Source organism: Camelina sativa, chromosome 9, assembly GCF_000633955.1.
Source record: "Camelina sativa cultivar DH55 chromosome 9, Cs, whole genome shotgun sequence".
Taxonomy (NCBI): domain Eukaryota; kingdom Viridiplantae; phylum Streptophyta; class Magnoliopsida; order Brassicales; family Brassicaceae; genus Camelina; species Camelina sativa.
The window spans coordinates 29,977,567-29,992,055 of record NC_025693.1 but is presented as its reverse complement, the minus strand read 5'-3'; the positions used below and the strand labels follow the sequence as shown (position 1 = coordinate 29,992,055).

Here is a 14,489-nt window from a genome sequence, read left to right as displayed (position 1 = left end):
AAACAGAGTATTTTTCAGAGCACACACTTGAATCTCCTGCTTGGTGGGACAAAGAGAAGCACTACGCGCTCGAAGAACTGATTGTCTGGGAGGCTGTCAATGGCCATGTAAGCGAAATACCCCCAGAGAAGTGAAGTTGGTATGAGTTTAATAGCCGGTATAGCAAACACTGCACCTATCACTAGCAATGATTGCAACAGGTTGCTCACTCTCTGCTCGTTGACTCGTACAGGCAAGTAAGCGTCAAGGTGCTTCTCTGGATCGAAACCACTCTCGTCGCTGCTATCTCCACCGTCGTCACTCTTCTTCATCACTGCCTCTTTCAGATCTTGCAGCTCATTTACCAGTGTTAAGCTTGTCTCAGCCTGTTGATTTAAAAATAAGAGCTTATATTTTGATAACCGGAAGATTGAATAATGATGAGTCTACTTCTAGTACTAGTGCTGCTTACAAGTGGACTTTTGTCCATTTCTATGAAGACTTGTTGCATATCCTCGTACACTTGTGAGGACGTTGCTCTCTGTCTGATGCTTTCTTTAGCTGTCATCACCATCTTCCTCCGCATTAACTGTATAGAAACCACCAGGTTTCATCAAGACCAGCTTAATCTGAATCTTGACTGTTCATTAACTGAATATTATCTAGACCTGTCTTCTGAGAACGGCAAGGCTTTTGGTGTGCATAGGAGACTGTGGGAGGACTCCGTTGGAAGGAGGCAGACCAAGCAATCCACAGATCAACACCTAAAAAACAACACAAGGTTTGGAGATTTCAACCAGAGAGAGTAAATGTGAGTGAGTTTCAGAGAAAGAAACAGAGGTTTGATTGATTACCATGAAACCTAACAAGAGAATGTCGTAGTGATACGCAGAAGGGTTCTTGAGGTTGAACTCCTTCTGCTGCGCGAGCTGCGAGACAACGCTGTGGTCAAAGAAGTAGAGACCTGCTATCATCAATGCTGGTATAAACGCCGCAAATATGTAGACCACAGAGACTTTCCCCATGTCCTGTACAGAACAAAAGAGGGATCTTAAAATAGGTTCGGATGATGAACCAAGATCTTAAAATATAGTTGTGTTTGTAACCTTGATGACAGTCCAATGGGTTAAAGAAACAGAGTCCCATGGAAGAGGACTAACAAGTCTTCTCGGGACACCAGAGGGTAGTTTTGATGGCGTACCAAAAGACATTGCTGTCCAAACCACAATCATCAATGGAACTCCATAGTCTGCAATGAAGCTTCGGCACCATCCTTCACAAAGATTCATATTTTTAAGGCCTTGTAGCTGTTCTTTACAAATAAAAGACCACTAAAAGAGGAGAATAAATCTCTCTTACCTGTTCCGTATCGCCAAGATCTTGCTTTTCTGCTCTTCAAAGCGGTGTAGACAAGGCCGACGGTGAAAATAAGACCGAGAAGTCCGTTTGTGTAGAGCCACTCAAACTGATACTTTTCGAGTTTCGAGTCTTCACCTTTTGGAATCCTAAATTCGCTCACCATTCCCTACCAATTTCATTTGAAACATATATAACAACTTTTGACCTATCATCAGCATGTAGAGGCTAGAGGTGGTTGAGCTTTTTGGGATTGATGATACCTTTATGGTTTGTTGAAGGAACAGAACGGCGATCAACATACCAAACAGCTCACCAGCGATCCTCGTGAACCGGTTGATGATATAAGCCACGTTGAATATCGCCATTAGGAACAGTAACAAAGCCGTCCACACACAAACCCTTCCATACAACAGCCAGCAAAACCATAACTTTACAGGAAAACATTTATTACAAAAAAAAAAGTAAGGATTTAGGGTTTTGGAGTAGTTACCAAGCAACCCAAGCTAAGTAGAGTTCTTTTCCCAATTCTGGTCTTCCTTTAGCGAAGTGGTACAAGTATTTGTACATCAGGACAGTTGGTTCTGCAACTCCAAGTATCAGCAATGGTTGTCCTCCCAATATTGAGTGCATCACTCCACATAACGCTGTTGAAGCTAACGTTTCCACTGTGCTCAATGATCCCTCTATAATTCTCCCAATTTTTTTAATTCAGATAACGCATAACTAAAAATAAGATCAAAACGTGCTTGTGCAACATGAAGACCCATCCATATAAACAGTGGGAGAAAAAAAAAAAAACAAATCGGACTTTGAGAAATTAAACCTGTGTCGTGGCTGAGTTGCTCGCCAAAGGCGATAACAGGAAGGGCAGAGGCGAAGAAAATATATGTTGTCGGTGCTAAAATCCTGCAAAAACATCACCAAACAAAATAAATCACGACGTATGTTCCTCTTTTATGACTCAAATGGTCAGAATATAATACTTGAGTGTGTTTTGAAGGTACCCGAAACCAGAACGGAGACCAGCGACCCAATCTTGCTTGTAACACAAGGCTCTTCCTCTGAGATCTCCTACGATACCTTGAAAAGGCTTCTTTGAGCCTTCCACTCTTCCTTCCTCCATACCCCAAACCACTTGAAGGCTCACCAAACTCGTTCTTCTGTTCAGATTTTATTAGCCTTATGTTAGGTCCACACAAAAAGTAAGCTACATAACATAGAATAAACTTCAGGAAAATTCATAGCTTTTTTTTTTTTTTTGGTTAATTAAATTTCATTTATGGGTACTTAAAAGCAGTAAAGCCAATTTTCTTTTTGCCTTCCATCTGAGAATAGGAAAAGGAGAGAGTGTTCTTTATCTATCTATCTCACACACAAATAGAGAAACATGACAATGCACAAAACAAGGAAATAAGTCATGAGAATTTTCTTTTTATGACGAGGATAAATCTGAAGTTGTAGATGTACCAAAAAAAGAATCTAATACTTTCAACTCAATTAAACTCCAGTGACAGTTATTAAGAATTTAAGATGCGTCGTCGTACATCTAATCTAGATCCACAACAAGGAAGATGAAACAATTAATTTTTTTTTTTAATAATAATAATATATATTAGGTTTTTGATATCGAAATTAGCAGTTTCATATTCTTGTGACATCAGATAAAAGAAAGACTTGACATGCAATAACATACAAAATGCGACGGAAGAGATAACGAGAATCACCGGAGAGCTGAAGTAATTGCTCTGTGTTGTATAGCTGCGATATGTATTGTAAGGCTTTGAACGAAGATACGATTTTATAAAAAGTAGAGTAAGGTCACACAGGCAACGGTCATTTGATAAAAAAAATATATACACGTCTTTTTTGGTGGTCCTACTGACACGTGTCACTATTCGAATGGTGGATTCTTACATATCGCCAAGTTGGTTTTTCCTAGGAAAAGATTTTTAATGGGCTCTTCTTCTTACATGTACTGTTGACAGCCGTGGAAACTAGAAACCAAAAAGTACTGTTTAATTGACAGCCGAAAGATATTTTTTTATTCAACCACAAATTAGAGTAATCTTGCTTTGTTTTTTTAGAAGGTTTCGCCAAAAAGTGTATCAGGTTGTGTTAAACATACTACGGGTCGGGTGGATAGTGTTACCTTCTTAATATGAAGTAATTAATAATACTAGTCAAAACTGAAAAAAAGAGAAGAAGATATACTAGAGAAGTGGGATATGAGAGCAAGGATTTGAAGTGGAGTTGAACATGTTTAAAACTTCCTCTTAATGATTCTAATTAATCTATTTTCTTTTTAGGTTTTTTATATATACTGTATTTTTTTATAAACAACATTTGGACTATTATTTTGATTTAGAAGTGTCATTATAGCGCATGACCATACTAATTTTTCGTTTATCTTTTTCATTTTATCGGATATTCGGCAAAGACATATTAAAAATTGATTATAGATGTATTATCTTTTTTTCTTTACATATTTCTATAATTTTAAGTTAATAGTATTCAATTATTTATCTTAAAGTTTACAATTTATCAATAAGAAAATTGCATTGAAAAGCTAGAAAATTTATCTTTTTAAGTAAATTTTTTTTTACAGAAAATATATTAATAAGAAATAAATGGAACATATATTTACTTTGACAATTTAAAAATTTATGAAACAGTTTTATTTATTATTATTTTATTTTTTGGTTAAAGGAAAACAGTTTTATTAGTTAAGTGATTTTGTTAAAGGAAGACAGTTTAATTAGTTAAGTGACTAATTAAAACATCAAAATTCTCCTTAAAGCTTGATCTGAATTACTTTGTATATATTATCAATATATCATAGTAAGGTAGAGAATGATCTACCACGTCGTCTCAAAATTTTCTATAATACCAGATACATTATTATATGGTGGTACAAATATCATGACATACACATAACTTTCGGTTTATTTTAAGATGAAGAGAAAACCACAGATCATCTACATTTCGATCTACAACTTATCATATAGATAATAAATTATTATGATCTGTACGAATGTCATAAACAATCAGAAAAATATTTTTTGGCAGATATATAATTTTGGGCTTATTTTAAGACGAAGAAATCATCTGTATTTTTTATTTTTGATCCGCAATACTATCATATGATAGGATATTCATATGCTATGGTTCCTATATCATATCATATTTGATATCATATCAGCCGCCAGCTATTGCTTATGCTTCTGTTCATCAAATCAATTGCCATTTTTCTTTCTGCTCATAAAAAGCTTAATCCTCTTTTGCTGTGTAACAGATTAATATATATCCACTGATTAATACGTCATATGTTTTTTTTTTGTAACATTTTTCTTTTCTTTCTAAAACTGTAGCCTAAGCTAATGGATTGTATTAGTGGTGTGGTTGTTGTGTGCATGAGTGCATCCAAATTTAAACCTGCAACAATCTTTTTCTTTTTAAAACATCTTCTGCTAGTAGCTTACATCATTAACTAAAATACAAATAGATATACACCAAGAATAAATAGTAATCAACATCTTCGATAAATATTGTTTTGCATTCTATAAAATTTAAGCAAACAATATTTCAAACTATAAGATTTGAATAATCCCAATAATTAAGTTGGATAATTAGATATGCACATGGGTGGTGGATCATATCATTTTTGAAAAAAAAGCAAACATGAATTATAGGAATTGACAAAAACAAATTATGAGAACAATGAAATCATTAAGTGAGATAATTACATGCACATGGGTTAGTAGTGGTAGATCATAATAAACAAACGCCGTACCGTGAGTATTGAAAAATGAAACAATGAGAAAATCCGATTTTGAAAAGGACTCTAGATTCAAAACGCCGTACGATGAGAGTATCATTTTATAATCGACGAATCATCGAGTCAAACACGCAAACATCAGAATCATATTGTATCTAACATACACTTTATATGATAACCGGAAAAATGTTATTAATATTATCTCAATCAGAAGGACAAAGTAAATCTTTAGACAAAAAATGTCGTTACCTAGGATAAAATTATGATTAGTTGAACGTGTGACGTAACTGCTGAATCCTCACTTCGTTGTCCAAATTTATTCCTGTAGAGGCCATTTCAACAAATATATTAAAATCTCAAGTTATAAAGGAATTAGTTTTTGATGTTATGTTATGACTTAATTATGAGACCATGTGTCAGTCAGTAGCATTGAATATAAGCCTTTATGCTTAACCATTTTCTTATTTCTTAATTACGAGCGTAACTACTATCGTTGTGACTCGTCTCCGCCAGTTCTTCTCGACGTTTTAGGTCATATATACTTTTCTAAAATCTTTTTTTTTTCTATAAATAAATGGATATTTTAAGTCACAGTATAAAATAGAAAATTGCTACACACTGCTCAAGTACTCAATCAATATGGGACATTCCTAATACAACTTCTTCATGTTTATGATAGACATTTAGGATTAGTTATAGAATTGGGCATTTTTTTTCAAAATCTTATGGATTTAGGACTTATAGTCCGGACTTGCAGAAAGAGGTATTTTTATTCAGTAAAAATTACTAAATTGCCCATACTCAATAAACGCTCAACTATCGCTCTTTCTTCCTCTCTCGTTTTCTCTCTCCTCGCCGTGAGTCTGCTTTTTTCTTCTTCTGATCTTAAATCTCTTCTGATTTTTTCTGTTTTCTTTTCTTATGATTCTTAAATCTCTCTGAGATGGTGTTGTGGTGGAGAAATACAAACTAACGATGGTTTGTATTTCTGGTTATGAGGAGAGATCTGGGGAATGAGATGATAGCAATAATGAGATTGGTTACCTAAATTTGGTGTCAATTTTGATGATAAGATTGGAATGATTAAATCGATTAATATTTGTGAATGAATCCCTTGGGTTCTCTAGATAGTATCTCCTTAGGGTTTAGCTTTTTTATCCAAAGCAAAATAAATTGAATCCATTGAAATTATCTGATTGAATAGTGTGTTGGCAGTAAAGGTTTTTGTGTTTAGGAGGCCAAGGATTGGATTTTAAAGTGATAAAGATGGTGTTGATGGAGCACAATTGTGAGAATGAAGATGCACAATGGAGCCAAGCCATGGTTTTGGTCGGCAAACGAAGAAGAAGAAGAAGAAGATAGGGATATAAATGTCTTTTACTCTGAACCAAAAATACCTAAAACCGAGAGTCCGGACAATAGTACCTGATTTAAAAGATTTAGCCCAACAAATGCCTTAATCTGTAAATATCCCTAGACATTTATAATGTCAAGTTTAATTGTGGGATTACAAAGAACACGGCGGTCTTATATTTATAAGAAATCAAAAAAATATAGAGAGAAGTAGAAAACAATATTTTTTTAAGGTAGCTTCAGTTCAGATTTAGGTCTTTATTGGCTTTGATTGGTGACACAAAGAAAGCTTTACCACTTGTACAGCTTTGATTTTTTCCAATCACAAAAACTTTACCAAAATCATTATTAAAAATTTTACTCTCTGCTTTTCTGTACAGCTCTTTCTTACAGCTTTGCACTATTCCGTAAAAGCTTACAGCTTTAGTTTACAACTTTTTTGTACAGCTTTGGCTACGTTACCAATCAGACCCATTATATCCTGATTCCTGACTGTAATAACAAGAACTTCATAAAGGATGTATTATGTGTGTCTACTTCTGCAAGCCCATTGAAGATAGAGATGCATGGGTGAGAGAGAGCCCATACATGAAGAATTTTTAACAAGTCCAGCCTTCAAAATTTCCTAATGGCGCATCAACTTACCACGATAGTATTTATTTTTTTGGCTCAGGTAAAGTATTGAGACATCGGCTTATGTTACACAATACACATACTCACATGTGTCAACAACACATACACCAATTTTCGATTATTTAATATTTTTTCTGTGTAACACAATTGTGTTGTGTCCATCGAAACTCGAAAGATCTTTATTTGATTTATTTGTATTTTAGTATTATGAAGTAGCCCAGAGACCAAATAACCGGATCCGCCGGATATCCGGATCTGAATCTGGTATCCGATCCGAAAAAGCGGATATCCGCTAAAACGGATCCAGATCCGGATGTTAAATTTTTAAATTCGGTCGGATACGGATCGGATCCGGATAGTAAAAATAATTCGGACCGGATATCCGGATCTGCCACAATAATATATAAATACAATATTAATAAATAGTATTATATTTAATTAATTATATCTGTATATGTGTGTAAGGGAAGGAGGAAGAAACACGTATATATAGCACATAGTTGAGAAGATAAATTTTTGCCAATGTCGATGTGGGACTTTTCCACTCTCACTTCCTTTGTCATTTATCCCACATCGAGTAGAAACAAAAAAAACACTTCACTTTTTGTCTATAAATAGCTCCAAAACCTACTACTTTCTCTCAAAACTTGTTGGGTTTTCGATTTAAAGCCCATATAACAATTAAAACCGGATTTCGGATATCCGCCGGATAACCGAAATTTTAACGGTTAACCGTCAACCGGATATCCGGGATAACGGATCCGGATTCGGATAGTAGAATTGTGTATCCGCCGGAGCCGGATCCGGATTCGGATACCATAAAAAAGGCCGGATATCCGGCTCCGGCCCAGGCCTATTATGAAGATTTCAGAATTTATGATGATATTCTGCAGGACTATTATTTAACAAAAAAAAAGGAAAAAATAAATAAATACTAGTAAAAAAAGAAATATATTTCTACTAACATACGCCTCAAAAATTTCCACTTTAGCGTTGTTGTATCTCAAGAAGAATCAAGATCTCTTCTTCTTCTTCTTCTTCTTCAGCTCTCTCTTCAATCATCCTCTGCTTAAGTTTGCTCCCGTCAACAAAATTTACGAGCTTTCTACAATTTTCGAATCCCTCTTCATACAAAGTTAGGTTTTTTATAAAAAAAATTTCAATTCCTTTGCTTGGATCCTAAGAAAAAAAACAAAGGAAAGAAAGAAAGAGAAATGAAAAAACCCAAATTGTCAAAAGTGGAAAAAATCGACAAGATTGATCTCTTCTCCTCACTATGGAAGCAGAGATCGATTCGTGTGATAATGGCAATTGGGTTTCTCTATCTGCTCATCGTCACAGTAGAGATACCTCTCGTTTTCAAATCCTGGTCCAGCAGCTCCATCTCCATTGAATCTCTTTCTCGACTCGAGAGCGAGCCACAAGAGCCCCTAGTCGTCACAATCCCTAATCCTCCTTCATTGAAGCCAGTTTCGTACCCTAATTCGGACTCCTCCACCATTGTTAACCGGACGACGGACCTGAACAAGGTCCGTGAGCATCACCGTGGTCTTCTCTCAAGCTTGAGATTTGATTCGGAAACTTTCGACCCGAGTAGTAAAGACGGGTCAGTGGAGCTTCACAAGTCAGCCAAGGAAGCTTGGCAGCTAGGTCGAAAGCTATGGAAGGAGCTTGAATCAGGAAGGCTTGAGAAGCTAGTGGAGAAGCCAGAGAAGAACAAATCTGATTCATGTCCACATTCGGTTTCGTTAACCGGGTCGGAATTTATGAACCGGGAGAACAAACTGATGGAGCTGCCTTGTGGTTTGACGTTGGGTTCGCATATAACCTTAGTGGGAAGGCCGAGGAAAAGCCATCCCAAGGATGGTGATTGGTCTAAGTTGGTGTCCCAGTTTGTGATAGAGCTACAAGGTTTAAAGACTGTTGAAGGAGAGGATCCTCCTCGGATTCTGCATTTCAATCCCAGGCTTAAGGGAGATTGGAGCAAAAAGCCTGTGATTGAGCAGAACAGTTGCTATAGAATGCAATGGGGACCTGCACAACGATGCGAAGGGTGGAAGTCAAGAGATGAGGAAGAGACTGGTGAGGTCTATTCTTTTGTTTATTTGGTATTCGGTTTGTGATTTATTAGAAGCTTAGGGATATGATTATGTTGCAAGTTATGGTTTTTGTCACTTGTTGAGTAATACTTTAGTGTGGCTACTACAGTTGATAGTCATGTGAAGTGTGAGAAGTGGATCCGTGATGATGATAACTACTCAGAAGGGTCGAGAGCAAGGTGGTGGTTAAATAGACTTATAGGAAGGAGAAAAAGGGTTAAAGTAGAATGGCCGTTTCCTTTTGTAGAAGAGAAGCTGTTTGTTCTAACTCTTAGCGCCGGTTTAGAGGGTTACCATATCAATGTTGATGGAAAGCATGTTACATCTTTCCCTTATCGCACTGTGAGTATATATCCTTATCCTTTTCTACATGATTGTGTTCAGATAAATGGTTATCATGTAATACACTGTACACTGTTTTTGTTAATCCTTTCCTAATAGTTTCTCTTTTTTGTCTTTGTATTTGTATAATAGGGTTTCACCCTGGAGGATGCAACAGGGCTAACCGTAAACGGAGACATTGATGTTCATTCTGTTTTTGTTGCCTCTCTGCCAACATCACATCCTAGCTTTGCTCCCCAAAGGCATCTCGAGTTGTCAAAGAGATGGCAGGCCCCTGTAGTTCCCGATGGGCCTGTGGAGCTCTTTATCGGCATCCTTTCCGCAGGCAATCATTTCTCTGAGCGGATGGCCGTGAGGAAATCCTGGATGCAGCATGTTCTTATTACATCTGCAAAAGTTGTTGCTCGTTTCTTTGTGGCGCTGGTAAGTTGGACTTTACATTTTTCAGCAAGTCTTAAGTCATGAAAACAAATTTGATGAGAGTGTTCAACGAAATGCAACCGTGTTCAATAAAGGAGAGTTGGAGACAGTGGGGAACATTATTGTTTTTTTTTTCCATGATGTGCATATTACAGCATGGGAGAAAGGAGGTGAATGTGGAATTGAAGAAAGAAGCAGAATATTTTGGGGACATTGTACTTGTTCCTTACATGGATAGCTATGATCTTGTCGTGCTAAAAACTGTTGCCATATGTGAACACGGAGTGAGTTATCAGATTTTATATAGGTCGTGCTTCTGCAGAATCGTTCTTGATTTAGTGTTTCTGTGGAGTTGATTGTTGAGAATTGACTTTGATTGACGCAGGCTCTTGCATTCTCTGCAAAGAACATAATGAAGTGTGACGATGATACATTTGTGAAACTTGGCGCGGTGATTAATGAAGTGAAAAAGGTACCCGAAGGAAGAAGCCTGTACATTGGTAACATGAATTATTACCACAAACCTCTCCGTGGTGGTAAATGGGCAGTCACATACGAGGTAATCTTCTGCATCACACTCAATCTCTATATGCTGCATATTGCATGAAATAGTGTGACGATGTTAATTGTATGTTTATAAACTCTTCTTTAGTGTGTCAGTTCTTTGGAAACTTTTAAGATTTTCACTCATTATTCATGTACGTATTGGGGGTGATATCAGGAATGGCCAGAGGAGGACTACCCGCCCTACGCAAATGGACCTGGATATGTTCTATCTTCTGACATTGCGCGTTTCATTGTGGAAGAGTTTGAGAGACATAAATTACGGGTAAGCAGACGAGGGAATCAAACTAATTTGTACTTCTTTTCATTTCTCATTCTCTGGTGTTGAAAATGTCATTTGTTCACATACACCAGCTGTTCAAGATGGAGGACGTGAGTGTTGGAATGTGGGTTGAGCAGTTTAAGAACACAACAAACCCAGTGGATTACAGACACAGTCTGAGATTCTGTCAGTTTGGCTGTGTTGAGAACTACTACACAGCTCATTACCAGTCGCCGAGACAGATGATATGCTTATGGGATAAGCTCTTAAGACAGAACAAGCCCGAGTGTTGTAACATGAGATGATCTCTTGAGGAAACAGTTACGTTTTCTGAGATATATAACATGCCTTCAAGCTTGCTGTAGAAAGCCAGGGCAAATTAAGAAATCAATTTTGCAACCTCTTCACACAGACAGAGAGAGAAAGAGAGCCTGGACTTGATTCTGTTGGTCTGCAGCTTCAAGCCTTCTGATATGTTGAAGAAATGGGGACACGAGAACAGGGAGTAGGGAAGAAAACATAGAGAATCACTTTATTTTTATTTATATGTATAAACCCATTTCTTAATCTGAATGGAAATTTTTTTTATTTGTCTTTCGACTTCATAACACAACTGCGGAGCAAGAAACAGTTCGTGGCCTTAAAAGGATTCTTTATGACTGAACAATACATATTATAGCTCTGAGGTAACATTCAACAGTGAAACATAATCTACATACCTGAGGAATAAACGCTGTCGTTCCTTAAACGCTGTCGTTCCTTAAACGCTGTCATTTTTGAGTTTTGTGTCCCCTACAGATATTGCTCTGTTCTATGAATTGCTATTATGTACTGTATATCTAAGGATTTGTGAAGAAAATGTTTGTGTAAATATTATATCTTTGGTTTCATTCATCATACATGTATTCTCTCGAAAACATCCCGAACATACAATTCAATAACAAAACTCATAATAATACTTCAACACAAACAAGAAACAAATTTTGAAAAAACTAGTTTAATGAACCTAGCAGAATCAAAGACAGAGACACGAATAAAACCATCAAGCTTCCATAGAAACCATTCATATGCTTATAACAAGAAGACGATGATGAAGAAGGTGAACTTGAGGGACCGGGGTTTCTTCTAGCTGCTGTGGCGTTCTCCTTGGAGCAAGTCAAGTTACAACGGCTCGGCCTAACCACTCTATAGACACCGTTGCTTGTGAGCAAGTAGATGTCTTTGTTGTTATCTTCACCAAAGGAGAAGACATAGCCTAGAGATGGCCCTGAACTTCCCGGAGAATCACTGCATTTCATGGGTGAGTCGTCGGCGCAGCTGAAGGTTGTTCTGTTGCTCACAAAGTTCCCGCTATTAGCAGGTGTTTCAATCCCCGCCCACACGCCATTTCCATATAGATCAGCATACACGTACCTGCAGAAAACAAGAAAAAAACATTATTATTATTGCAAAATGTTTTGTAACTTTTATATAAATGTGAGAGCCACAAGAGAGAAGTGAGCAGAGGAGTCTATGTTGTTGGCTCACATTCCAGCTGTGCAAGGATCAGTCTCTGATCTATAGAAGTATCCTCCAGTGATTGAAGCTGATTTTCCACTTGAGTCAACTTCAGAGTGGTTGTAACCCATCACAGGAAGTATCGTGTTTACTGACTTAGCAGATGTGTTTCCTCCAGGGGATGACTCCGGATGGAAAATATTTGGGCCTTCGTAAACACGCCAACCGTAGTTTCCTCCTTTGGTAATGAGATCCACCTCTTCATATGTGTCCTATATTAACCGATAATATCGGTCCGATATACATATCAAGAACAATGGAAGACTGCAAAGAAAAAAACACAGACAAACTGATTGTTGAAACCAGCTATTACCTGTCCAACATCAGCACACATGAAGTAAGAAGGTCTAGAAGAATCAAAGCTGCATCTCCATGGGTTTCTCAATCCAACAGCCCATATTTCAGGTTCAAGATCTTTGTCTTCACGGAAAGGGTTGTCTTTTGGTATAGAGTAGTTTCCCCATAGACCCATTTTGGAGATCTCAGAAGCACCTGGAAACATTTATGGATCTTGGTAAATGACAAAGAACATTCATATAATACTGTGCGTTTGCATATACATGTTGCAGATTCAGCTACTACATAAACAAAAGGCAAAGTATACCCACTAGGAATGTTATCTACGTCAAGCCTCATGATCTTTCCTAGCAAAGATTTCTTGTTCTGTGAGAAATTATACGGGTCTGCGCCTCCGCCTCCATCTCCCATCATGAAGTATAGGTATCCATCTGGACCAAAGAGAATCTGTCCAGCATGATGAGATGTGAAAGGAAGTCCCATTGTGAAAATCCTCCTGACTTCTGTTGGCTTAGCGTTCTTCGCCTGAACAATGGGTAAAAAACTTAAAGCTCTATGACAAACAACAAAAGTTTTGGATGCTGAAAAGGGGACATGAAAAGTATATACCTTAGAAGGGTCTGGCGAGGTACCATTGGTTGTATACTCAGCTATAACGGTTTGGTATTGGCATGGTTGTGATCCACTGTCAGGAGTTATTTTGGAAGGATCACAGTTCACATCGGAGTTACATGAGCACCTTCCAGTACATCCCGGCCACTTGGACTTATCACAGTTGAAAGAAGCGAAGAACCGTCCATTTTGAGCAAACTTTGGATGAAAAGCCATTCCCATCATCCCAAACTCAGTATCAAAATGAATCTCATCAGTCAAATCCACAAACGGGCTAGATGGATCCACATCCAATACCCTGCCTGAATCCTGATCCGGTATACCAGCCAAGAATACTATTCCAGGTTGTGTAGAGAAGAAAGCACGGTTGGAGCCATCAGGGTGAGGAACCATGTTGAGGTAAGAACCGTTGCCGATTTTCTCAAGGCATAGACCAGAAGGTGGCTTGACAGGAGTAGTGTCATTAAGAGTAACAGGCTCACCGCCGAAGCAAACAGTTTCATTGGAGCTAGCTCCACCAAAGGCACTGCAGAAATCGGTTTTGGACTGCCACAGATCAGCAAGCTTGGAGGTATTGTTATTTGATGGCGCTCCAGCTCGGCCTTGCAATGAAGCAGCGAAAAGAGAACCCGATATGGAGACGTTTTGACATGTCTCCCATGTCTCAGAGCAAAAGTCCGTTGTGGAATTTGCTGAGCTGGTAGAGTTGCAGAGGAATGGAACAGACTGTTGATCTAAATTATCGCTGAATAAGTCCGATGAATAAGGATCGCATTTCTGTAACATCAGAATAAGAACTCAGAACACAATTCCTCTTATGCATATTCTTTTTCAAACAAAAACAGGACAATGGTTCCAAATTAATCAGGTAAAAAATGGTTACAGATTGAAGTAAATTATGTATTGAGTGTTGCAGAATGAGAAGTTTGAAGAATTTATCAGAGCTACAAGATAAGATTGTACTTACAGCACAAAGGATTGACTTTACAACAGAAGCACAACTCTTGTCGGAAATGTTCATAGCTTGGAATTGCTTATTCAAATTGGAATCTTCCATTGTATTGCAACATGTCTTTACTTTGTAAGGACAAAAGCTCAATGTCGAATTCACCTCCAATGGAGCTCCTGTTAAAAAAAAAAGAAACCACCACAAACAAAAAAAAGTTGAGAATTACATCAAATCAAAGAATAGCAGAACTAAAATAAAATCAGTAGGATAAAAAAAAAAAAAAAAAAA

The 14,489-nt window shown here is 37.4% G+C and overlaps 3 protein-coding genes across 5 annotated transcripts in view; 1 reads left to right on the top strand and 2 right to left on the bottom strand.

Moving 5' to 3' along the window:
• The window catches only part of LOC104713120 (putative boron transporter 5), a 4,578-nt gene extending 1,432 nt beyond the window's left edge, over positions 1 to 3,146 (bottom strand). The window contains exons 1-11 of one of the 3 annotated variants that reach the window (XM_010430172.2): positions 3,063 to 3,146; positions 2,343 to 2,498; positions 2,162 to 2,244; positions 1,829 to 2,021; positions 1,599 to 1,737; positions 1,339 to 1,504; positions 1,086 to 1,252; positions 834 to 1,007; positions 648 to 743; positions 452 to 568; positions 28 to 365 (exon numbers count right to left, since the gene is read on the bottom strand). In XM_010430172.2, coding sequence (XP_010428474.1) covers positions 28 to 365; positions 452 to 568; positions 648 to 743; positions 834 to 1,007; positions 1,086 to 1,252; positions 1,339 to 1,504; positions 1,599 to 1,737; positions 1,829 to 2,021; positions 2,162 to 2,244; positions 2,343 to 2,461 — 1,592 coding nt within the window. In that variant the 5' untranslated portion in view covers positions 2,462 to 2,498; positions 3,063 to 3,146. Of the gene's footprint in view, positions 1 to 27; positions 366 to 451; positions 569 to 647; positions 744 to 833; positions 1,008 to 1,085; positions 1,253 to 1,338; positions 1,505 to 1,598; positions 1,738 to 1,828; positions 2,022 to 2,161; positions 2,245 to 2,342; positions 2,499 to 3,031 lie in introns of all 3 variants that reach the window. The other 2 variants (XM_019230341.1, XM_019230340.1) reach the window with 2 other exon arrangements.
• Positions 7,760 to 11,374, top strand: LOC104713119 (hydroxyproline O-galactosyltransferase GALT5-like). The gene is made up of 7 exons (XM_010430171.1): positions 7,760 to 9,181; positions 9,308 to 9,540; positions 9,673 to 9,963; positions 10,116 to 10,244; positions 10,346 to 10,519; positions 10,682 to 10,789; positions 10,879 to 11,374. Exons 1-7 carry the CDS (start codon positions 8,314 to 8,316, stop codon positions 11,089 to 11,091), a joined length of 2,016 nt encoding a protein of 671 aa, XP_010428473.1. The 5' UTR covers positions 7,760 to 8,313; the 3' UTR covers positions 11,092 to 11,374.
• The window catches only part of LOC104713118 (HIPL1 protein-like), a 3,318-nt gene continuing 461 nt past the window's right edge, over positions 11,633 to 14,489 (bottom strand). The window contains exons 2-7 of the mRNA XM_010430170.2: positions 14,220 to 14,377; positions 13,250 to 14,029; positions 12,952 to 13,165; positions 12,657 to 12,835; positions 12,314 to 12,555; positions 11,633 to 12,199 (exon numbers count right to left, since the gene is read on the bottom strand). Of these exons, the coding sequence (XP_010428472.1) occupies positions 11,779 to 12,199; positions 12,314 to 12,555; positions 12,657 to 12,835; positions 12,952 to 13,165; positions 13,250 to 14,029; positions 14,220 to 14,377 (1,994 nt within the window). The 3' untranslated portion in view covers positions 11,633 to 11,778. The remainder of the gene's footprint in view (positions 12,200 to 12,313; positions 12,556 to 12,656; positions 12,836 to 12,951; positions 13,166 to 13,249; positions 14,030 to 14,219; positions 14,378 to 14,489) is intronic.